This window comes from Pelophylax lessonae, assembly GCF_965119305.1.
Source record: "Pelophylax lessonae genome assembly, chromosome: 2".
NCBI classification, from domain to species: domain Eukaryota; kingdom Metazoa; phylum Chordata; class Amphibia; order Anura; family Ranidae; genus Pelophylax; species Pelophylax lessonae.
The window spans coordinates 14,263,518-14,287,680 of record NC_138769.1 but is presented as its reverse complement, the minus strand read 5'-3'; the positions used below and the strand labels follow the sequence as shown (position 1 = coordinate 14,287,680).

General features: G+C 43.3%; 1 protein-coding gene across 1 annotated transcript in view; it reads right to left on the bottom strand.

Moving 5' to 3' along the window:
* LOC309547186 (3 beta-hydroxysteroid dehydrogenase/Delta 5-->4-isomerase type 1-like) overlaps positions 1-23,831 on the bottom strand; it is a 57,335-nt gene extending 33,504 nt beyond the window's left edge. The window contains exon 1 of the mRNA XM_082246973.1: positions 23,550-23,831. Coding sequence (XP_082103099.1) covers positions 23,550-23,712 — 163 coding nt within the window. The 5' untranslated portion in view covers positions 23,713-23,831. The remainder of the gene's footprint in view (positions 1-23,549) is intronic.
* Positions 23,832-24,163: the final 332 nt, after the last annotated feature.

Sequence of the window (24,163 nt, the reverse complement as noted above, 5' to 3'; positions counted from 1 at the left end):
AAAAAAACAAACAATATATGTTTTTATACAATTTATATGGTTTTATACAATAATATAATGCTATATAACATTCCCAATTTAACCACTTGCCTACAGGGCACTTTCACCCCCTTCCTGCCCAGGCCAATTTTCAGCTTTCAGCGCTCTCACACTTTGAATGACAATTGCGCGGTCATGTTACACTGTACCCATATGAAATTTTTATCATTTTTTTCACACAAATAGAGCTTTCTTTTGGTGGTATTTAATCACCTCTGGGTTTTTTATTTCTTACAAAAAAAAAAAAAAAAGAAAGAAAAAAATTTTGAAAAAAAAAAAAAGTTTTTCTTATTTTCTGTGCGTAATTTTGAAAATAAATATATTTTTCTCCTTCACTGATGGGCACTGATGAGGTGGCACTGATGAGGAGGTGCTAATATGCCGCACTGATGAGCACTGATAGGTGGCACTGATAGGCAGCACTGATAGGCGGCACTGATGAGCACTGATAGGTGGCACTGCTGGGCACTGATAGGTGGCACTGCTGGGCACTGATAGGTGGCACTGATGAGCGGCACCAACAGTGCCCACACTCAGTGCCCATAGTGCTGCCAGTCCGTGCCCATCAGTGCCTAGATGAGCAGGCACTGATGGGCACTGACTGGCAGCACTATGGGCACTGAATGTGGGCACTGATGGTGGGCAGTTATGGCATTTTATTTCCCTCTTGTGTGATCACCAGTGCCCTGATTACATTTCTCTGTGTCCCCTATGAGGAGGAGCCGCTGATTGGCTCTCCTCACCTCACACACTGACAGTGTGAGCCGAATAACGGCACTTCCTCATTTATATGTGACCGGCTGTGATTGGACAAAGCCAATCACATGGGTAAAGAGCCATGTCATTGACTCTTTACCGAGATCGGGATCGCGCCGTGTCCTAGCAACACAGCGCAGTCACGATCGCCGCTCCGCTCTTTCCCGGGGGCGCGCGAGAGAGGCTGTTCTGGTGCGCCGTCATATGACGGCGTCCCAGGATAATAGGTACACCGCTCCGCCGTCATTTGACGGCGGGCGGGTAGTAAGCGTTTAAAAAAAAAAAATTAAAAATCTTTTTTTTTGTTCATCATTTTAGGCCAATTTGTATTCTGCTACATATTTTTAGTAAACAAAATCCCAATAAGCGTATATTGATTGGTTTGCGCAAATGTGATCGCGTCTACAAACTAGGGGAAAGATTTATGTCATTTTAAATTTTTTTTTTTTACTAGTAATGGCGGCGATCTGCGATTTTTAGTGGGACTGCGACATTGCGGCGGACAGAGCGGACCCCCAACTGACATTTTTGACACTTTTGGGGGGGACCAGTGACATTACTACAGTAATCAGTGCTAAAAACATGCACTGTCACTGTACTAATGACACTGGCAGGGAAGGGGTTAACATCAGGGGCGATCAAAGGGTTAAATGTGTCCCTAGGGGGGTGGGCTTACTGAATGAATAAAGAGATCCCTGTTCCTAAATAAACAGAGCTTTCTTTTGCTGGTATTTGATCACCTCTGCGTTTTTTAGATTTTGCACTATAAACAAAAAAAAAAAAAAGCGATAATTTTGAAAAAACGCCATATTTTTTACTTTCTGTTATAAAACATTCCCAATAAAAAAAAATTAAAAATCAAATATTTTTTTATCAGTTTAGGCCAATTTGTATTCTGCTACATATTTTTGGTAAAAAAAAAAAAAAAAAAATCCCAAAAAGCGTATTACAAGGGATAGATTTTTGGAATTTTTATTTGTTTTGTTTTTATTAGTAATGGCGACGATCAGCGATTTTTAGCGGGACTGCATTATTGCGGTGGACAGATCGGGCCCCCTAACTGACATTTCTGACACTTTTTGGGGACCAGTGACATAACTACTGTAAATCAGTGCTAAATAATATGCACAGTTACTGTATAAATGACACTGGCAGGGAAGGGGTTAACACTGGGGGGTGATCAAAGGGGTTAATGTGTGCCTAAATATGCTTACTGACTGTGTGGGGGAAGGGTTCTGTGACAGGGACAGAGAGATCAGGGTTGTAGCTTAGCTGAGACTCCCTGATCTCTCCCTGCCTGTCTGACAGAAGACCCGCCTGCTTTGTTTACATAAGCAGGCGGGTCTTCTGTCAGTTTCTCTGACAATCGCGGGAGGCCGGTGGCAATCGCCGCCGCTCCGCCCGCGGCCCGCCTCCCGCTGTATCTAATCACAGCAGGAGAGCGGCTCCGGCGGCGCCCACGCGCCGCTGAGACCTTGTGCACGAAATCACGTAATACTACGTGATTTTGCGCAGCCAAACCACCCTGCCGCAGTAATAATACGGTGGGCGGTCGGCAAGAGGTTCAATCAAAAAATGAATAAAATCAAAGTACTTCATAAATTTTGGCCAAAATTTGTTCTGCTACGTTTTTGATAAAAAAAAAAAAAAAAAAAAAAAAAAATCCTAATAAGTCTTAACCACTTAAAGACCGGCCGCCTCAGTTTTACTGCGGCAGGTCAGCTTTGTCCCGTGAAACGATGTAACTGTACCCACTCGCCACAGAGGAAGCCGATCAGTGGGTCCGGCGCTTCTCGTGCAGACAGAACGGCGGTCTGCTATTGTAAACACAGCAGACCGCTGTTCTGTCACCAATGAACACAGGGATCCTCCTATTTAGGAACATAGCTCTCTGTGTTGATGCAGAAAGCCCATCCCCCACACAGAAAGCACCCCGCTAGGGACACATTTAACCTTCTGATCGCCCCTGCTGTTAACCCTTTCCCTGCCAGTGTCATTATTACAGTGACAGTGCATATTTTTAGCACTGATTACTGTAGTAATGTCACTGGTCCCCCCAAAAGTGTAAAAAATGTCAGTTAGGGGTCCGATCTGTCCACCGCAATGTCGCAGTCCCGCTAAAAAAATCACAGATCGCCACCATTACTAGTAAAAAAAATAAAAACATAAATCTTTCCCCTAGTTTGTAGACGCGATAACTTTTGCGTAAACCGATCAATATACACTTATTGGGATTTTGTTTTGTTTTTTTACCAGAAATATGTAGCAGAATACAAATTGACCTAAAATGATGAAAAAAATAGATTTTTACATTTTTTTTTTAAATTGGGAATGTTATATAGCAGAAAGTGAAAAATATTGTTTTTTTTTTTTTTTTTTTTTTCTTCAGAATTGTCGCAATTTTTTTGTTTGTAGCGCAAAAAATAAAAAATCGCAGAGGTGATCAAATACCACCAAGAGAAAGTTCAATTTGTGGGGAAAAAAACCCATAAATTTTATTGTGGTATAGCGTCACACAACGGCGCGAATTGTCAGTTAAACTAGCAGAGAGCCGAATTGCAAAAAAATGGCCTGGTCATTAACCTTCTTAGCGGTATTTCCGAGCGTGGCTCGGGGTGAAATTTCAGAGCCAAAAGCGGTAACCCCGAGCCACACTCGGGGTACCGCCAGAAGCATCGCTGGATCCTGGTAGAGGGGTTACTTACCTTGTCACCGGGATCCAGCGATGTGTCCCGGCGGTGTCTCGCGGCGGTTCTTCCTCCCGATCCTCTCCGTGCCCCGGCTTCCGTCTCCTGCGACGTGACGTTCATAGGGGGGTGGAACCGGCGGCAAATTCAAATGTAAAAGCACACCAAACACACTGATACAATGCAAAAAAAAAAATAAAATCACATTAGTTTGCCCCCCAGTGCCCTTTCCTGCAGTTTTACTGTACTTTTTATGTATACAGTGGGTACGGAAAGTATTCAGACCCCCTTAAATTTTTCACCCTTTGTTATTTTGCAGCCATTTGCTAAAATCATTTAAGTTCATTCTTCTTCCTCATGAATGTACACATAGCACCCCATACTGACAGAAAAACACAGAATTGTTGACATTGTTGCAGATTTATTAAAAAAGAAAAACTGAAATATCACATGGTCCTAAGTATTCAGACCCTTTGCTGTGACACTCATATTTAACTCAGGTGCTTTCCATTTCTTCTGATTATCCTTGAGATGGTTCTACACCTTCATTTGAGTCCAGCTGTGTTTGATTATACTGATTGGACTTCATCAGGAAAGCCACACACCTGTCTATATAAGACCTTCCAGATCACAATGCATGTCAGAGCAAATGAGAATCATGAGGTCAAAAGGAACTGCCTGAAGAGCTCAGAGACAGAATTGTGGCAAGGCACAGATCTGGCCAAGGTTACAAAAAGATTTCTGCTGCACTTAAGGTTCCTAAGAGCACAGTGGCCTCCATAATCCTCAAATGGAAGACGTTTGGGACGACCAGAACCCTTCCTAGAGCTGGCCGTCCGGCCAAACTGAGCTATCGGGGGAGAAGAGCCTTGGTGAGAGAGGTAAAGAAGAACCCAAAGATCACTGTGGCTGAGCTCCAGAGATGCAGTCAGGAGATGGGAGAAAGTTGTAGAAAGTCAACCATCACTGCAGCCCTCCACCAGTCGGGGCTTTATGGCAGAGTGGCCCGACGGAAGCCTCTCCTCAGTGTAAGACACATGAAAGCCCGCATAGAGTTTGCTTAAAAACACCTGAAGGACTCCAAGATGGTGAGAAATAAGATTCTCTGGTCTGATGAGACCAAAATAGAACTTTTTGGCCTTAATTCTAAGCGGTATGTGTGGAGAAAACCAGGCACTGTTCATCACCTGTCCAATACAGTCCCAACAGTGAAGCATGGTGGTGGCAGCATCATGCTGTGGGGGTGTTTTTCAGCTGCAGGGACAGGACGACTGGTTGCAATCGAGGGAAAGATGAATGCGGCCAAGTACAGGGATATCCTGGACAAAAACCTTCTCCAGAGTGCTCTGGACCTCAGACTGGGCCGAAGGTTTACCTTCCAACAAGACAATGACCCTAAGCACACAGCTAAAATAACGAAGGAGTGGCTTCACAACAACTCCGTGACTGTTCTTGAATGGCCCAGCCAGAGCCCTGACTTAAACCCAATTGAGCATCTCTGGAGAGACCTAAAAATGGCCGTCCACCAACGTTTACCATCCAACCTGACAGAACTGGAGAGGATCTGCAAGGAGGAATGGCAGAGGATCCCCAAATCCAGGTGTGAAAGACTTGTTGCATCTTTCCCAAAAAGACTCCTGGCTGTATTAGATCAAAAGGGGGCTTCTACTAAATACTGAGCAAAGGGTCTGAATACTTAGGACCATGTGATATTTCAGTTTTTCTTTTTTAATAAATCTGCAACAATGTCAACAATTCTGTGTTTTTCTGTCAGTATGGGGTGCTATGTGTACATTCATGAGGAAGAAGAATGAACTTAAATGATTTTAGCAAATGGCTGCAATATAACAAAGAGTGAAAAATTTAAGGGGGTCTGAATACTTTCCGTACCCACTGTATATATATATATATATATATATATATATATATATATATATATATATATATATATATATATATATATAATGTATACAGTAGGTTTGGGCTGCTCATTCACAAGAATTACATGCAAATTAATGGTACCGCTTTCAGCACCTAAAATCCGAAAGAATCATACCGCCAGGGAGGTTAAAGCAGAGTTCCGGGCACAGAAGTCATTTTTCACTGAACATACCCCCGGGACAGTCAGGGCTAGCACATTCCACAATGGCTAGCCTCTGAACTGTCCCAGTTCGCACTTACCTTTTAGAAGAAATACTCACTTAGAAAATTTCTTCCACAGCGTTTCCATCTCTCTTGTGGGCAGCTGAAGCCGGCGCGGTCCTCTTCTGCGTCTTCTCCCAGAACGCGCCGGCACGCCCAGAAGCTGTTTAGTAGGGGAATGCGGCGTCGCCCGGAAGGGACGAGCGGGGCCGGTGCCGTCGCATTGATTCCTGGGAGCGATGACGTTCAGCTCCCAGGAATCATAGCGAGACAGTAAGTGACGGGGTGAGCCGCGGCGCCGAGGGAGGAAGTACTCTGAGGTGAGTATTTACGATCTTTATTTACAAGGTGAGTAAAAAAAAAAAAAAAAAAACGAACTATCCAATTCCTTTTCAGGTGATGTCGAACTAGCGGAGGGGCACAAAAAAAAAAAAATATCGATTTTGTGCCCAGAAACTCCGCTTTAAGGGGGAAAATCTTCCGGTCCACAAGTGGTTAACCACTTTACCCCCAGCCCTATTTCGGACACTTTTTGTTCACAAGTTATAACCAGTATTTTTTCCTAGAAAACTACTTAGAACCCCCAAACATTATATATATTTTTTTAGCAAAGACTCTGGAGAATAAAATGTCGGTCATTGCAAAATTTTTTGTCACACGGTATTTGCGCAGCATTCTTTAAAACGCCATTTTTTTGGAAAAAAAAAAATTGAAAAAAAAATCACATTTCACTGCATTTAAAAAATACTAAACAGTAAAGTTAGCCCATTTTTTTTTGTATATTGTTAAAGATGATGTCACGCCGAGTAAATAGATACCCAACATGTTACGGTTTAAAATTGTGCCCCCCCCGTGGGATGGCGACAAACTACGGTCAATAGAGATCTCAATCGGCGACGCTTTAAATTTAATTTATTTAACGGTTACCAGTTTAGAGTTAGAGTGTAGCTCTTTTTTTTACATTATTGCTCACGCTCTGGTGATCGCGGCAATACCTCACATGTGTGGTTTGAACAGCGATTTCATTCGCGGCTCGACTTGCGTATACGTTTTTTTTTTTGTGTGTGAGCCAACGGTGACGGGGGCGGCTAAATTATTTATTTTTTTTTTCCCATTTATTTATTTATTTTTTTTTAACTTTATTACAGGTTTTTAAAAAAAAAAAAAAAATCTGATCACTTTTATTGCTGTCACAAGCAATGTAAACATCCCTTGTGACACCAATATATAGTGACAGGTACACTTTATGGAGGGATTGAGGGTCTAAAAGACCCTAGACCCCTCCACTACACTTCCATGTATGCAAAACGCCAAAAACGGCGTTTCTGCATACAGCCGTTTTTCAAATTTGCCGCCTTTTGCAGCACAGTAACCCGGAAGTGACGTCATGGACGCCGCCTCCGTGTTACGTCATCGGGAGACCCGATCGATGCCGTTTCCGGCATTCATCGGGACTCCATCCAGCCGGCGGACGTGCCGGCTGGGTGCTCGGGGCTCCCGGTGGGACGGGAGCCCCGAGCAAAGCCACGGAAGGCGGCGGGAGGGAGGGGACGTCCCCTCCCGCTCACCCGGGTAACGATCGAGCGGCTCCCGAGCCGCATCAGTCGTTACCGACGGAAAGCCGACCGTCAGCTTCAAACCACGGTACCGGGATGATGCCTCTAGCTAGAGGCATCATTCCGGTATAACCCCGCAAACTTACCCGAGGTATGGGTACGTTAGTATGCGGTAAGTGGTTAACTGACCACTGCGCAGTCATGCGACACTGTACCCAAATAAAATGTGTCCTTGTTCCCCCACAAATAGAGCTTTCTTTTGGTGGTTGTGACGGTACTCACCGTCACGAGGAGTGAAAGACAGATACTTAAAGGACGCTGAGAAAATGGTTTGGATAACTTCAAATGGGAGAGTAATATTTATTAACAATATCTCTCAAGAAATATGAAGATTTAATCCCACTTTACACTGAGACCTATAGCCTGTTGCCATGAAGTTTTTGACACCTAAATAATCATAGCAATATGTAGATGTGTATTCCATGTACTAGGAGACGGACAGACTGTGATTGGAAGTCTTGTCCTATTGTCTGTTTTGAGGTGGGATGTGGATTGTGTTAAGTCTGCCTGTCCCATTGTTAAATGGTAATGACCTCACATTGTTCTGTCCAGATGGCTAGTTCAGGTTAATTTTGTTTCTGTATACAATTCCATCTGCTTATGCTAATGTGATCAGACTCACCTGACCTGATAGTGTATATAATGTGTGTGAGTGGGTTCAATAAAGAGTTCTACTTCACCCTCAATCTAGAGTCCTGTCTCTTATTGGGGGAATATGCTACAAGGGATTGCTATGCTCTTCATACTCCCTTGAATAATCACTAAGCTCTTGTAAGAGCTTGTTCCTGTTCCTGCTTCACTCTCTGGGGAAAGAGAGGTTCACCCACTGGAACCTGGAGCCTTGTCATAGGTCCAGGGTGGATAGGAGACGGCGAGACCCCAACCAAGCTGCGGCGGTTCGTGGGGTCTGAGGTGGTTATGGTGTCTGGTGGAGTGCTTGGAGCATCTGTCAACGGAGGTACCCAGTCTGGGTGCCAGTTGATCTGTTACAGTGGTATTTGATCACCTCTGCGGTTTTTTATTTTTTGCATTATAAACAAAAAATGACAAAAATTTTGAAAATGTTTTTTTTAATTTCTGCTATAAAACATAAAAAAAAAAAAAAAAAAAAAAGCGAATTTTTTCATAAATTTTGGCCAAAATGTATTCTGCTACATATTTTTGATTTAAAAAACACCCCCAAAAAGTGTAGATTGATTGGTTTGCATGAAAGTTATGGCGCCTACAAACTATGTGATATATACTGGAATATTTGTTTTTGTATTTTTTTTTATACTACTAATGGCAACTATCAGCGACTTATAATGGGACTGCGATAGTGCGGCGGCCAATCTGATACTAACTGACGCTTGGGGGGAACTGACTAACTGCCACTGACATCACCAGTGACACAAATACAGTGATCAGTGATAATACTGTACACTGTCACTGTACTAATGACACTGGCTGGGAAGGGGTTAACATCTAGAGGCGATCAAAGGGTTGAACATGTGCCTAACTATGTGTAATGTGTGTACAGAGTGCCGCTTTTTACTAATGATCTCTCAGTTTCTCAAACCTGCTTTGCAGGGATAAGAAACACAAGAGATCGCTCCCTGTGTATAGAGCTCTGTGTTGAATGTCAACACAGAGCGCTGGGCTGTGATTGGACCCAGTGAATCAGCAGTTCTTAGCTGTTAATCATTGGCTGGGACTTGCTGACAAGTTCCTGGGGGGCGTGCACGTGTGCGTCCTAAACCCAGAAGCAGGGGTGGGCAAGTGCCTGCCCTGGGCACTGTGGTATCATGTGAGGTCATCACAAGGAGATTGGGGGGAGGGAATTTGTGTTGGGAGGGAGATTTTGGGGGGGGGGGCAACAGGAAGTAAGAATTGTTCTAGGAGGGGAAATTTGGGGAGGTGAGCCAGGAGTGCTGATTTGTGTTGAGAGGAAGGAGGAGGGCATTTGTGCCAGGAGTGAAGATTTGGGGGGTTTGCTCTAGAAAAACTAATACGGTGGGGGGATTTGTGCTGGGAGGGGATGTTTTGGGGGGTATATTTTCCTAGAAAGGGAGTGGGGATTTTTCCTGGGAATCCCGAGGGGCCCCAAACAGGGTAGGGTTGCCACCTGTCCTCGCAATACCATTCAATTGTAAGCTCCGCCGTTCCCTTGCAGACTGGCACTATGTGGGGGGTCCTGCCCCTCACTAGCCCTCACACACAGCTGTAGGCCCCACCCTTTCCTCTTCTCCAGCTATTCATGCTTGGACAGGAGGGGCGGCATTTGCTAGAACCGTTCAACTTTATTTTTCTCGGGTGGGACGAGATGGGACTGGAGGAGGAGGACATGGGATGAAGGCCGTGGGACTGGAGGAGGAGGACATGGGATGAAGAAGGACATGGGACCGGAGGAGAAGGAGGACATGGGATGGAGAAGGACATGGGACCGGAGGAGAAGGAGGACATGGGATGAAGAAGGACATGGGACCGGAGGAGAAGGAGGACATGGGATGAAGAAGGACATGGGACCGGAGGAAGAGGAGGACATGGGATGAAGAAGGACATGGGACTGGAGGAAGAGGAGGACATGGGATGAAGGACATGGGACTGGAGGAGGAGGAGGACATGGGATGAAGAAGGACATGGGACTGGAGGAGGAGGAGGACATGGGATGAAGAAGGACATGGGACTGGAGGAGGAGGACATGGGATGAAGAAGGACATGGGACTGGAGGAGGAGGACATGGGATGAAGAAGGACATGGGACCGGAGGAGAAGGAGGACATGGGATGGAGAAGGACATGGGACCGGAGGAGAAGGAGGACATGGGATGAAGAAGGACATGGGACCGGAGGAAGAGGAGGACATGGGATGAAGGACATGGGACTGGAGGAGGAGGAGGACATGGGATGAAGAAGGACATGGGACTGGAGGAGGAGGACATGGGATGAAGAAGGACATGGGACTGGAGGAGAAGGAGGACATGGGATGAAGAAGGACATGGGACTGGAGGAGAAGGAGGACATGGGATAAGGAAGGACATGGGACTGGAGAAGGAGGACATAAAATGAAGATGGACATGGGACTGGAGGAGGAGGAGGACATGGGATGAAGAAGGACATGGGACTGGAGGAGAAGGAGGACATGGGATGAAGAAGGACATGGGACTGGAGGAGGATGACGACATGGTAAGAGGGCCCTGGGGAATGTTGGCGGTCAGGCCCGGGGGGAGGGGGGTAGGCCTAAAACTGTGTAAGGGGCCCCAAATTTCTGATGGCTGCCCTGATCATCTTAGTGGGGGCCTCTTTATATTCACATACGTTTGTTATTGTCCTATGGCTGTTGATCCTTCTTCACCCCAGGCTGGTAGGTACCTGATTATTGGATGGCATTCTCATACAATGTTTTATCTTTCATGATGATTATTGAAACAATGTCATATTTTTTTAATTAACAGAAGCAAATTAATTCATGCAATCTCCCTATCATATACCCCAGATGAAAGGATAGCAACCTGAAACGCGTCGGGTGATGTGGAGTATATTTGTATTACTTATGCTTCACAACATTAGGATGCATATTGTCATGAAGATGCTGGTTGTTCATTCCATTGTACCTGTTTTGGTTTTATTATCAGTGATGGGAATAACGGCGTTTAAAGTAAACAGCGTTACTAACGCCGTTACTTTTGCGGGTAACTGTAATGTTCTGGTACCTTTGGGTACCCTAATTACTCTTTCATAAGTGTATGCGCCCCACCATTCTCTTTTGGTAAGGTGCGCATACACCTTTAAGGCTGATGCTGTCATCACTGAGCGCCGGACTGGATGGCTATTTAGATCGCCGGCTCTCACTCACATGTGTTCGTTCAAACTGCTTTGTGCCTTGATGCTAACCTGTCTTGAAGCTCTCATGCTTGCAAGCATACCTCGCTGTCGGAGCCACGCTGCGCTGATCCCTGTGTCCCGCTGCCGGGTCATCTGCTCTTGCCGGACCTCTCCTCTGCTGCATTGCTGTTGGTGATAAGTACCCCACAGGGGAAACCTCTATGGCCTTTATACTAAAGCTTGCACTATCTGGCTCTGCATACTGGGGACTGTTACTACATCTGCATTATCTAAGATTGCTGGCTCTTGAGCCTACTACCACCTGTTCTTGCACTGGGTTGATCTCTCTTGTATGTCCACCTGCTACTCTGTCATCTGCTACCATACATGATTGCTAAACCTATCTGCATCCCATCTGCTACTATCTTACTTTCAAGAACATTTCCTTTCAAGTGTCTGTCATCTACCATCTCTACCCAACCTGTCTCTTCAGCCTATCATCACTGTGTTACTATATACATAAGTCACTCTAGGAAACATCTTATTGAGTGTGTGTATTTACTTGCTGAATTGAGATCATCCACACATGATGAGTCATTGAGAGTTGGGATTGGTGTCTCAGCGTTTCTCTACATGACTACTGAAGTGGAATATTTCTGCAGCTGAAAATCCACATCATACGTAAAACGCAGGAGCGTTATAGTAACTAGTAATCTAATTGATTACTTTTCCCTCTGTGGTAACGCCGTTCCCATTACTTAAGTGGTGTTACCGCAATTACATCTACCACCACTAGAGGGTAGTAGTGTAACTCCTCTCTCCTCACTCCTCTATGACCCTGCCGGCCGGCGCTGTCCACTCCTCGCAGTTGTCCACAGGCATAGCCATCTGCGCTCGGTCAGTCGCAGGAGGGACAGCAGCACAGGAGGAGTCAGTCGGACAGTCACAGTCCCGTCACAGACAGCCTGGAGGATGGAGTCAGACGGACCCCACCAGTGTGCCACACCACCACCAGCAGGTACCAAAAAATAAATAAAAAAATAAAATACCACAGTCAGGACTCAGACCCCACCAGTGTGCCACACCACAACCAACCACCACCACCACCACCAGCCAGCAGGTACCAAAAGAACAAAACAAAATACCACAGTCAGGACTGGAGTGGACTTAGGAGTCAGACTCAGGTCAGGTCTCACTGTACCACACTGCCAGTACCCCCACCACCAGCCATCACTGCCCACCAGCAACAGGAGGTACCACTCGAGTAGAAAAAAAAAATAAAGTACCACTGCCAGTCCCAGTGTATCATCACCACGCAGCCAGCCGGTACCACTCAGCAAATACCCACTGAGGTACCACTCAGCAAATACCACTCAGGTACCAGTGCAACACGCAGCCAGGCAGTACGACTCAGCAAATAAAACTCAGGTACCACCAGTGCCACTCAGCAAATACCACTCAGGTACCACCAGTGCCACTCAGCAAATACCACTCAGGTACCGTACCAGTGTACCACGCAGGTACCACTCAGCAAATACCACCCATACAAGGGGCATACAAGTTATTTGACATTTGATTATTTTTTTAAAGTAACGCAATAGTTACTTTCCCTGGTAATTAGTTACTTTTTTACTGATGTAACTCAGTCACTAACTCAGTTACTTTTTGGGAGAAGTAACTAGTAACTATAACTAATTACTTTTTTTAAAAAGTTACATGCCCAACACTGTTGATTATACATCATTATTACCCATTTTATTATGATATAAATAAATAAAATTGCATACTTTTTGTTTTCTTTACATTGGTGTCATGCCTGCCTGAAAAATCCCCACTCCTATAGGGGAATACTTGGTTCAATCTGATACTGGGATGTTGGCAGACTGACTCTCTAACGGTGAAACCTCTACATTTAATTCAGGGTAGCAAATACCCATCCCCCCCCCCTGTTTATTTCACCATTATATAGTCTTCTATACTGCATATCATTTTTTCACTATCTTTTGAACTATATGTATTCATATATCTGAGCAGTGGTGGCTGGTGCATGATAATTGCATTGCATGATAAAACCCCCCCCCCTCAGCCGGCAGGCAAATCCAACACCCCCCGCGCGGGACCGACGGCCGGACGGACAGCCAGCATTCTTACCTCCTCCTTCCCAGATGGCTGAGTGGCTGTGATTCTCCTCCGGCCATGCGTCTCCTCCATCTTCCTGGCCAATGGCCAGTAAAATCGCTTCTCTTTTCAGCCAATCGGGAACCCACTTCCTGATTGGCTGGGAGGAGAATCAGTGTGATAATAGCGAATATTCATTCGCTATTGTCTTACAACTGGGTGGGCTCGGGGCGCAGTGCTCTGCGCCCCGAGCTCACCCTTTTTTGAAGCCCTATTGGAATCCATTTTTTTCAAGAAAAAAGCCCTATTGGAATCCATGCATCCGGCACCCTGCATGTAGATTAGGGGGCCGGATGCATGGATGGGGGGGTGGCGCCCCTGCGCCCCCAATGGACCACTGTATCTGAGACTGATCATACGTGATTTCCATAATGTTCAAGGACAAGGAATTTGAGTCCTTGTTGACTCTGTATAGAGAGAAAGGTAAAAAAGACACTTCAGAGACAGAAAGGGCTTCTATTTTTCTCCATCTTGAAAGATTAGTGGAGAAAAAGGCTTTGTTATTCTGGCACATAGAAAGTTTTGAGCGCTACATCAAGGAAGAGATAAATTCCCCTAGGGTTGCGTATACAAATTATTTCCCACGTTGGATAACATTGATGAGATGTTTAAAAAAAAAAGATGGGAAAATCACCTACAACAATGCACAAAGAGCATGATGAAACTTCTGATGGAAGAATACAAAAGACGTATTGTGTCATTAGAAAAAAGATATTGATGGTGTGTACTCAAAACTAGAACCATTTATGGAATCTCCGAATTATAAGGAACATGAGGCCATGATTAAATCCCACTTGAAGGAAAAGAAAATGTTGGAGGTTCAAATTAGCCTTCCAAGAAGGCAAGGCATAAAGGTGGCAGCAAAATAAATCACAGAAAAACGAGAGAGAGGAGATAATATGGATAAAGGTTCCAATTCGTCTCTCAATTCCGCATTGTCTTCTTCACAGCAAGCACTGGGAAGGGCTAATCCCCACAAACACAAACCTGCTTCATCATTGTAACGGAACCGCGACCCATACTATTTGTGTGCTTCCGTCAGAATATCGCTTCCTCCAGTCTGAACATAGATATCAAATATTCTAGCCGCCCCCCCATACAAAACTAGACGAAACTTAGCTTGTATAGAACTGGAACCTTTATTGAACAAACTCACACCAAATATATACAGGATGGACATCCTCCTCCTGATCAGATTACCCCACCAGGACAGGTGCCTGATTACATTATCCTATGTAGATGAAATTGTGTACAGAAATAGAATGAACCTGAATTAATTATCTAAGGAACCACCAACACAAACAGTATTCTATTTTCCCACCAGTAACTAATAGCTGACAGTGATTCAATCAAGAACAAAGGCAGTTTGAGACATTAAATGAGGCACAAGCCGGGTAAAGTGCAGCGTCTCCATCCCTGTATATGGAAAACGAGGAAAAAAGGTTTGAAACTTTAACCACTTACCGCAAATCGACGTAGACCTACGTCGGCTGCAATAAGTGGTTGTACCGGGGTGATGCCTGCAGCTAGAGGCATCATCCCAGTCAGGGGCAGACTGGCAACTCTCAGCCCAGGGGGCAAGTACAAACCAAAGGCCCATGGTGCTGGGCCCCACTCCCCCCATTCCTGTCCTCCTCCTGACCCTCATTCTAGGCTGAAGCTCCGCTCCCGGTACTCTCTACTCACGGTTCCCGACCTGGCCAGCTGGGGGCAGTTGGGGGGAGCTGGGACAGCTTGGTTGGGGCTGGCCAGGGGGATGGGGGGGGGGGGTCTCCTTTGGGGCATTAAACCAGCCTCTGCTCGGACACAGTTTACACCATCCATGCTTGGGAGCCTACGCTCTGTCCTTGTCTTCAACCCGCACTCAGTAGGTCAGCGGCAGGGACTTTTAACTTCCCTTCACCAATAATCCTTTAGGCACGTCTGTAGCAGAAGCGGTGCAGCCTTTTTATGTGGCATCAGAGCGGCCCAGGGGGAAATTGCCCCCCTGCCCCTGGGCCAGTCCTCCCCTGATCCCAGTACCATTTTTTGAGCCCGCGGTCGGCTTTCAGGCGGTAACAACCGATGCAGCTCAGTAGCCACTCAATCATTACCCCAGCGAGCAGGAGGGGATGCCCCCCCTCCCGCTGCCTTCTGCAGCTCTGCCTGGGTCTCCCGTCCCACAGGGAGACCCAAGCAACTAGCCGGCACTTCCGCTGGCTGGTCGGAGTCCCGATCAAAGCCGGATGCGGCTTCAATCGGGTCTCCGATGACGTAATATATATATATATATATATATACACATACATATACACACACACACACAAAATTTAAAAAAAAAAACATGTTTTTCTTCCCCATTTTCAAAAAGCCTTCTTTGTACCAAAAACATAAATTTCAGTAAACATTTTAAATGGGGCATATTATATATATACTTTCATTTACAGTAAAACTGCTTTAAAAGTCATTAAATATTTCACATACAATAATATACAGTTATGCTCAAAAGTTTGCATCCTCTGGCAGAAATGGTGACATGTTGGCATTGATATGAAAAATCCATTTTTTATTTATTTATTTTTTTTTTATATATTGAGAATCTGACTGATCATAAACTGTCTTTTATTTAGTGATGATATGAAGCTATTTATTATCACATAGTTGTTTGGCTCCCTTTTAAATCATAATAATAACAGAAATAACCCAAATGTCCCTGATGAAACGTTCCACCCATCCCTGGAATGTTTTTCCTTGGTACAAAAGCACAAGGTGACACACACAGGTTACAATGCCAATTAAAGGTTCATTTCCCACAGATGTGGCTTTTTAAATTACAATTAATGTCTGTGTATAAAGAATAAATGAGTTTGGTAGCTCTCACGTGGATGTACTGAGCAGGCTAGTTACTGAGCCATGGGGAGCAGTAAAGAACTGTCAAAAGACCTGCGTAACAAGGAAATTGAACTATTTTACGTTAAAAAAGGATATAAAAAAAAAAAAAAAAAAGTTATCCAAAGCCTTGAATATTCCAGTCAGTACTGTTCAATCAATTAATAACCTCTTCCGGTAGGGCGTCCCCCCCTGCGCGAAATCACGTACCTGTACACGATTTTGTGCACTGGGTCTGGGACACGCGTGTGCCCAGGTCCCGTTGTGAATAGACACAGCCGGAGCCAATCAGCGGGTCCGGCGGACCCGATGTGCGCTGGCACCCGGCGACCTTCCTTAGTAGAGACAGACCGCCGTTCTGTGAGAGGGGAAGATAGAGATCTTGTGTTTCTGCTAAGCACGAACACGGATCTCTGTCTTCCCCCAGTCAAAGCACCTCCCCCACACAGTTAGAAAGCACATTTACCCCTTTGATCGCCTCTGATGTTAACCCCTTCTCTGCCATTGTCATTAGTACAGCGACAGTGCAAATTGTTTTTTTTTGGAACGGATCACTAGACATGTGCATGATAAAAAAAATGTGTTTTGTTTCGATTCCTTAATCTAGTATCTAAAACTCTAGTTTTGTTAAAACCGGTCGGTTAATTCATTCAATTCATATTGACATTTACAATCGAATCGATACATTTTAAAGTCGGTTAAATTGAAAACTTAAGTTTTCTTTTTTCTTTTTTTTAATTCGAATGTGGCAAGGTGAACAAAGGAAAAATCTTCATCAAATTATTACAATGACTCTTTAAGTCCTCTTTGGTTTAACAAAAACAGCATCAGTTTGAAATAATATATTTCAATATTTCAATAATAAATGAAATAAAAAAAAAAACCACACTAATAACACAGTCTTTGATTTCAGAAATATGTTTACAGTTCTAATTTAACTGGAATTCAAAGTAAAATTCTATTTGAATTTCTAAAATTTAGACATATTTTGTTTCCTTATTTGGAGCATTCGGTAAACTTGATTTATACTGCAATTCGGGTATTCAGATATATCCGAATTGCTTTAAATCCTCTTTGGCTTAAAAACAGCATTATTTTGAAATGTTACTCTATACACACATAGTCTTTGATTTCAGAAATATGTTTACTGTTCCAATTTGACCGGAATTCGATGTAAAATTATATTCGAATTTCGGAAATTCAGACAAATTTCACTTTGTTATTCAGAGCATTCCGTAAACTTCTGCAATTCAGGTATTCGGATATATCCGAATAATGAAAAATTTGCCCGAATATTTATTCGGAACGAAACGAAAACGCACATGTCTACTGATCACTGTATTGTGTCACTGGTCCCCAAAAATTATCAGCTTTGTCCGCCGCAATGTTGCAGTCCCGTAAAAAAAAAAAAAAAAAAAAAAAAAAAAAAAAAAAAAAAATCGCGAATTGCTGCCATTACTAGTAAAAAAAATAATTAAAAAAAAAAATTCCAAAAATGTATCCCATAGTTTGTAGATGCAATAACTTTTGCACACCTCAATATACACCAGTTTGGGATTTTTTTTAACAAAAATATGTAATAGAATACATATTGGCCTGAATTGACAAATAAATTTGATTTTTACATTTTTTTTTTATTGGGAATGTTTTATAGCATTAAAGTAAAAAATATTGGGTTTTTTTTTTTTCAAAGTTTACAGTCTTTTTTTGTTGATGGCACAAAAAAAAAAAATGTACTGGTAATCAAATACCACCAAAAGAAAGCAACATTTGTGGAAAAAAAAAAAAGACATCAATTTTTTTTGGGTACCGCATCGCACAAAGTTGATTTATACTGCAATTCGGGTATTCAGATATGTCCGAATCGCTTTAAATCCTCTTTGGCTTAAAAACAGCATTATTTTGAAATGTTAATCTAACACGCAGTCTTTGATTTCAGAAATATGTTTACTGTTCCAATTTGACTAGAATTCGATGTAAAATTATATTCGAATTTCGGAAATTCAGACAAATTTCGCTTTGTTATTCGGAGCAATCGGTAAACTTTGTTTATACTGCAGTTCAGGTATTCGGATATATCTGAATAACGAAAAATGAGTCCAAAAATGTATTCAGAACGAAACGAACCGCACGGGTTTACTGATCACTGTATTTGTCACTGGTCTCCAAAAATTATCAGCTTTGTCTGCCGCAATGTCGAAGTCCCATAAAAAAAAAAAAGAAATTGCGAATTGCCGCCATTACTAGTAAAAAACCATAATAAAAACAATTCCAAAAATGTATCCCATAGTTTGTAGACGCAATAACTTTTGCACAAATCAATACACAGTCAGGTCCATAAATATTGGGGACAGCGACACAATTCTAATTCTTATCTTTTTGGCTCTATACACCACCAAAATGGATCTGAAATGAAACAAACAAGATATGTTTTAACTGCAGACTTTCAGCTTTAATTTGAGGGTATTTAGGTAGAAATTACAACAGTTTGTGCCTCCCACTTTTTAAGGGACCAAAAGTAATGGGACAATTGGCTGCTCAGCTGTTCCATGGCCAGGTGTGTGTTAATCCCTCATTATCCCATTTACAAGGAGCAGATAAAAGCTCCAGAGTTAATATCAAGTGTGCTATTTGCATTTGGAATCTGTTGCTGTCAACTCTCAATATGAGATCCAAAGAGCTGTCACTATCAGTGAAGCAAGCCATCATTAGGCTGAAAAAACAAAAACAAGCCCATCAGAGAGATAGCAAAAACATTAGGTGTGGCCAAATCAACTGTTTGGAACATCCTTAAAAAGAAAGAACGCCCCGGTGAGCTCAGCAACACCAAAAGACCTGGAAGACCACGGAAAACAACTGTGGTGGATGACCGAAGAATTCTTTCCCTGGTGAAGAAAACACCCTTCACAACAGTTGGCCAGATCAAGAACACTCTCCAGGAGGTAGGTGTATGTGTGTCAAAGTCAACAATCAAGAGAAGACTTCACCAGAGTGAATACAGAGAGTTCACCACAAGATGTAAACCATTGGTGAGCCTCAAAAACAGGAAGGCCAGATTAGAGTTTGCCAAACAACATCTAAAAAAGTCTTCACAGTTCTGGAACAACATCCTATGGACAGATGAGACCAAGATCAACTTGTGCCAGAGTGATGGGAAGAGAAGAGTATGGAGAAGGAAAGGAACTGCTCATGATCCAAAGCATACCACCTCATCAGTGAAGCATGGTGGTGGTAGTGTCATGGTGTGGGCATGTATGGCTGCCAATGGAACTGGTTTTCTTGTATTTATTGATGATGTGACTGCTGACAAAAGCAGCAGGATGAATTCTGAAGTGTTTCTGGCAATATTATCTGCTCATATTCAGCCAAATATAATAACTATATACCTATTATTTTTCTGCTATTTTCTCTCTTTTTTGTTTTGCTACTATTAAAATGTGTTTACATTTTCATTCATTGTGTCATTTCTTTCACTTTTGCATAACAAGAAAAAGTTAAAATTGGAAAATGCCATTTTTTTTTTTTATTTGCAAATAACTTTGCTGTGCTTTGTATCAGAAACATTTTAATTTTAAATGAGACAAATTATAGAAAAAAAAAAAAAAAAAGGTATATGCAGATGTATAGCAGTGATTACTGCAGTAATGTCACTGGTACCCCCAAAAGTGTCAGTCAAGGGTCCGATCTGTCCGCCGCAATGTTGCAGTACTAAAAAAAAAAAAAAAAAAAAATTGCAGATCGCCGCCATTACGCGTTAAAAAAAAAAAAAACACCAAAAATCTTTCCCTTTGTTAGTAAACGCGATAACTTTTGCGCAAACCAATCAAAATACGCTTTTTGCAATTTTTTTTTTACCAAACATATGTAGCATAAAACAAATTGGCCGAAAATGTTACATTTTGATTTTTACATTTTTTTTTGGGGAATTTCATATAAAAAAAAATGTGAAAAATATTATTTTTGCAAAATTGACGCTCTTTTTTTGTTTTTAGCGCATGATAAAAAAAAAAAAAAAAAAAAAAAAAAAAAAAATCGCATAGGTGATCAAATACCACCAAAAGAAAGCTCTGTTTGTGGGAAAAAAGGGACATGAAATTCGTTTTAGGTACAGCATCGCAGGACCGTGCAATTGTCCGTTAAAGTCATGCAGAAAAAAAAAAAAAAAAAAAAAAAAAAAAATCGCAAAAAACCCCCTGGTCTTTCAGCAGCCAAATCCTCTGGGGCTTAAGTGGTTAAAAAAGAAACTGTAAAACTACTACACAAGAAAGTGGTAAAAATAGCAAATAAAAAAATAATTTTTAATTATAGATTGTTTTTTTCTGTTATTCCTTAAGTCCCCTTTCACACGGGCGATCCGATCCGCCTGTCAGTTTTTCAAGGCAGACCAGATCGGATGCTCCATGCATCCCGATGGGGCAGCGGGTGTCAGTGGAGACATCTGCGCTGACACCCGCTGCTGTCCGATCCGATCCTGTCCGTTAAATCCGGACGGATGGAAACCCTATTTTCCATCCATCTGGAGGATCAGATGAGAATGGATAGGCGGTCTATTCTCATCCGATTCCCCCATAGAGGACACAGAGCGGAGACGGAGCTGTCATCTGCCTGCTCAGCGGGGATCGGCGGATCAATTCCCCGCTGAGCAGAACGGACTCCGTCGGGCGGCGTGCTCGCGTGAAAGGGGCCTAACTGTTGCAAAACAAGGTAATGTGCAAAATGTAAAGGAAAAATTAAATTTTTTTTTTTTTTTATTTGCAACATGCTTTGTACCAGAAACATTTTAATTTCATTTAAGTCCCGGTTCACACATATGCAATGCGGTAACCCTGCCAATCCACTGCGGGTTCCCGCATCGCACTCAACTCGCCGGCAGTTCACACTGCCATATGCAAATCGCTGGGGGTGTCAATACAAAATTTACGACACCCCCAGATCAGTTCGCATATCGCAGTGCGAACTGACAGTTCGGACATGAATAGGATCGCATAGGTGTTCATGATTCTGGTGCAGACCCAAAAAAGGATCCTGTGCGAGTTTGGTCCGAATGCGATGCAAATTCAGCCATACAATCTGTATGGCTGAATTTGCATTGCATATGATTTGCAGAGCAGTGCGCTGCGAATCACATGAAATGTCTGTCATTGCATATGTGTGATCCGGCTCCAAATAAGAAAAAATGAGAGGGGAAGATAAAAAAAAAAATGATTTAAAAAAAAAAAATGATTTAAGAAAAAAAAAAAATGATTTAAAAAAAAAATAAATAAATAAATATTTAACCACTTTAGGTCTGCTCACATTGCTGCTACTGCAGCAATGTGGCTCGTTATCGTCCAGCGACGTAGACCTACGTCGCTGGACTCCTCCCGCTGTATTCAGTCACAGCGGGAGTCGGGCCGGGGGAGGAGGAGAGGCGGCGATCGCCGCCGCTCTTCCCCGATCGTCGGGGAATCGAGTGTGGAGATCCGCCCGCTTGTGTAAACAAAGCGGGCGGATCTCCTAAGGCTCCGTTCACATGTCAGCGTATGGATCGCGGCGCGTTTCCGCCCGCGATCCGGAGATTATTACAAATCGCGGGACGCCTGTGCGTTGCCCGTGGTTTGCAATAGCCCCCCAAACGCTGAGCGATGTTGCCGCGATTTCCGCCTGCCGAATCGCGGTAACATCGAGCAAAAAAAAAAAAAAAAATCGTGGGATGCATTACGCTCAAAAAAGTACAAGAGCTTCTTTGGAGCGTATTGCGTCCCGCGATTTTTTTTTTGCGCGATGTTACCGCGATTCGGCAGGCGGAAATCGCGGCAACATCGCTCAGCGTTTGGGGGTTTATTGCAAATCACGGGCAACGCACAGGCATCCCGCAATTTGCAATAATCTCCGGATCGCGGCGATTCTGCCCGCGATCCAAACGCTGACATGTGAATGCAGCCTAAGTGACAGGCAGGGTCAGATTGCAGCATAGCTGAACCTGCGATCTGTCCCTGTGTCACTCAGTCACCTCCCCCCACACACGTCAGTAAGCACCAGGCATACATTAACCCCTCCCTCTCCAATAAAAATTAACCCCTTCCCTGCCAGTGTAATTTTTACAGTAACAATGCATATGTATAGCACTGATTACTGCAGTAATGTCACTGGTACCCCCAAAAGTGTCAAAAATGTCAGTCAAGGGTCCGATCTGTCCGCCGCAATCCCGCAAAAAAAAAAAAAAACACCAAAAATGACAGAAATCTTTCCCTTAGTTCGTAAATAACTTTTGCGCAAATCAATCGCTTATTGCGATTTTTTTTCACCAAAAATATATGTAGCAGAATATAGATTGGCCTAAAATGATAAAAAAAAATTAGATTTTTAAATTTTTTTTTTTTTGGGGGGAATTTCATATAAAAAAAAATGTGAAAAATATTGTTATTTTTTCAAAATTGTCGCTCTTTTTTTGTTTATAGCGCAAAAAGTAATCACACAGGTGATCAAATATCACCAAAAGAAAGCTCTGTTTGTGGGAAAAAAAGGACGTAAATTTCGTTTGGGTACGGCGTTGCACGACCGCGCAATTGTCCGTTAAAATCGCACAGTGCCGAATCGCAAAAAGTGGCCTGGACGTAAGACAGCAAAATCCTCCGGTGGTAAAGTGGTTAAAAAAACTGTCAAACTAGCAAAAAAAAAAATTATTTTTTAAAGTTATAAATTCCATACATAAAATATAAGATTTGTAGGACAATATTGCTGAAAGGAGGCCTAGTTCCCTCCCCCCACCCCCCAAAAAAAAAAAAAAAAAAAAAAAAAAAAAAAAAAGGGTATGTATTGCCTTATATTCGGTAATGACAAAGTTGTTGCCAAACAAACAGGTCCATAGAGGAAATAAAATAAAAAAAATATTCTGCTGCATGGGGGGGGGCGATTGTCAGCATGATGCTTGCTTCCGACAACCGACTGCGACTTTTCGGCCGAACAGAATCTGGTGTGCAGGCTTTAAAATTTTTGCTGGCCAACACCAGAACGGCCGATTGTTCCTCAGTCAGTACAGAATTCGGCCGACAAACAGCAGATGAGCAAGACTGGGCATGCTCAGAGAAGAAAAAAAACACACGGAAAGTTAACCATCACATGACATCACTTCTGCAGTCGGCTGTTGTTGGCCGACAAAATTCGTGTGCAGTCTTTAGCACTTTTTCAACCGACAGGACAGCACCGGACAAAAGACGGCCGATCGTTCGGCCGACAATCGCTACGTGTGTACGGGGCTTTTGTCCCGTAGACACCACAGGAAAATCCCTTCATACAGTTGTCACCAGAATAAGTGTCCCCATTAGAAGATTTCCTCTCTATTCCTGTTCTGGTGACAACTCAAAGTGTTGAATTTTTTAGTGTCGGTGGTCACCAGGACAAAAAGAGAAAGTGAACGTCCCTAGAGAGAGACTTCCCTACCCCACAGGAACCCCCAGCATGTCCAGAAAGCTCACTCACTCTGGCAGGTCTTCAGGAGCTCCTCGCTCAAGTCCTTGTCCATGACCCGGAGTTCCTCCAGTTCTGGCTCTTCCTCCAGCAGCATCTGGACAATCCTGTGCCCCACGAAGCCGCTGGCCCCCGTCACCAGACAGGAGACCCCCGAGAGTGAGCAGGCGGTCATGGTGGCAGGTGGATCCCAAGGGTTACTGAAGTTGGATGAGGATCTCCTGGATGAGGACTCAGTGGAGGTTGGAGCAATGAGTGTCTCCTGAAGAGCTCACAGCTCATATATCCCACCCTGTCACTGCCCCCAATTGTAAAGTTTTGTCATCTCCCATCCTCCACCCACTTCTCACACTCCATGCAGGATCCCCCCCCCCCCCCTTGACATCCCTCATAGCTGTGACTTCAAGGAAATTAACTGGAGATGTTTTATTATTCAGATTACTTTATTAATTCCAAGGAAAAATAATATTATTATTATGCATTATTTGTATAGCGCCAACAATTTGCACAGAGCTATACAATAAAAAGAGAGTTTGAAAACCGATCTTCATGTCTCCACCAACACAAACAACTTTCAGGTGTGGGAAACAAGGAATTGTTCACCCCTGATTAACTAGGAGCAAGCG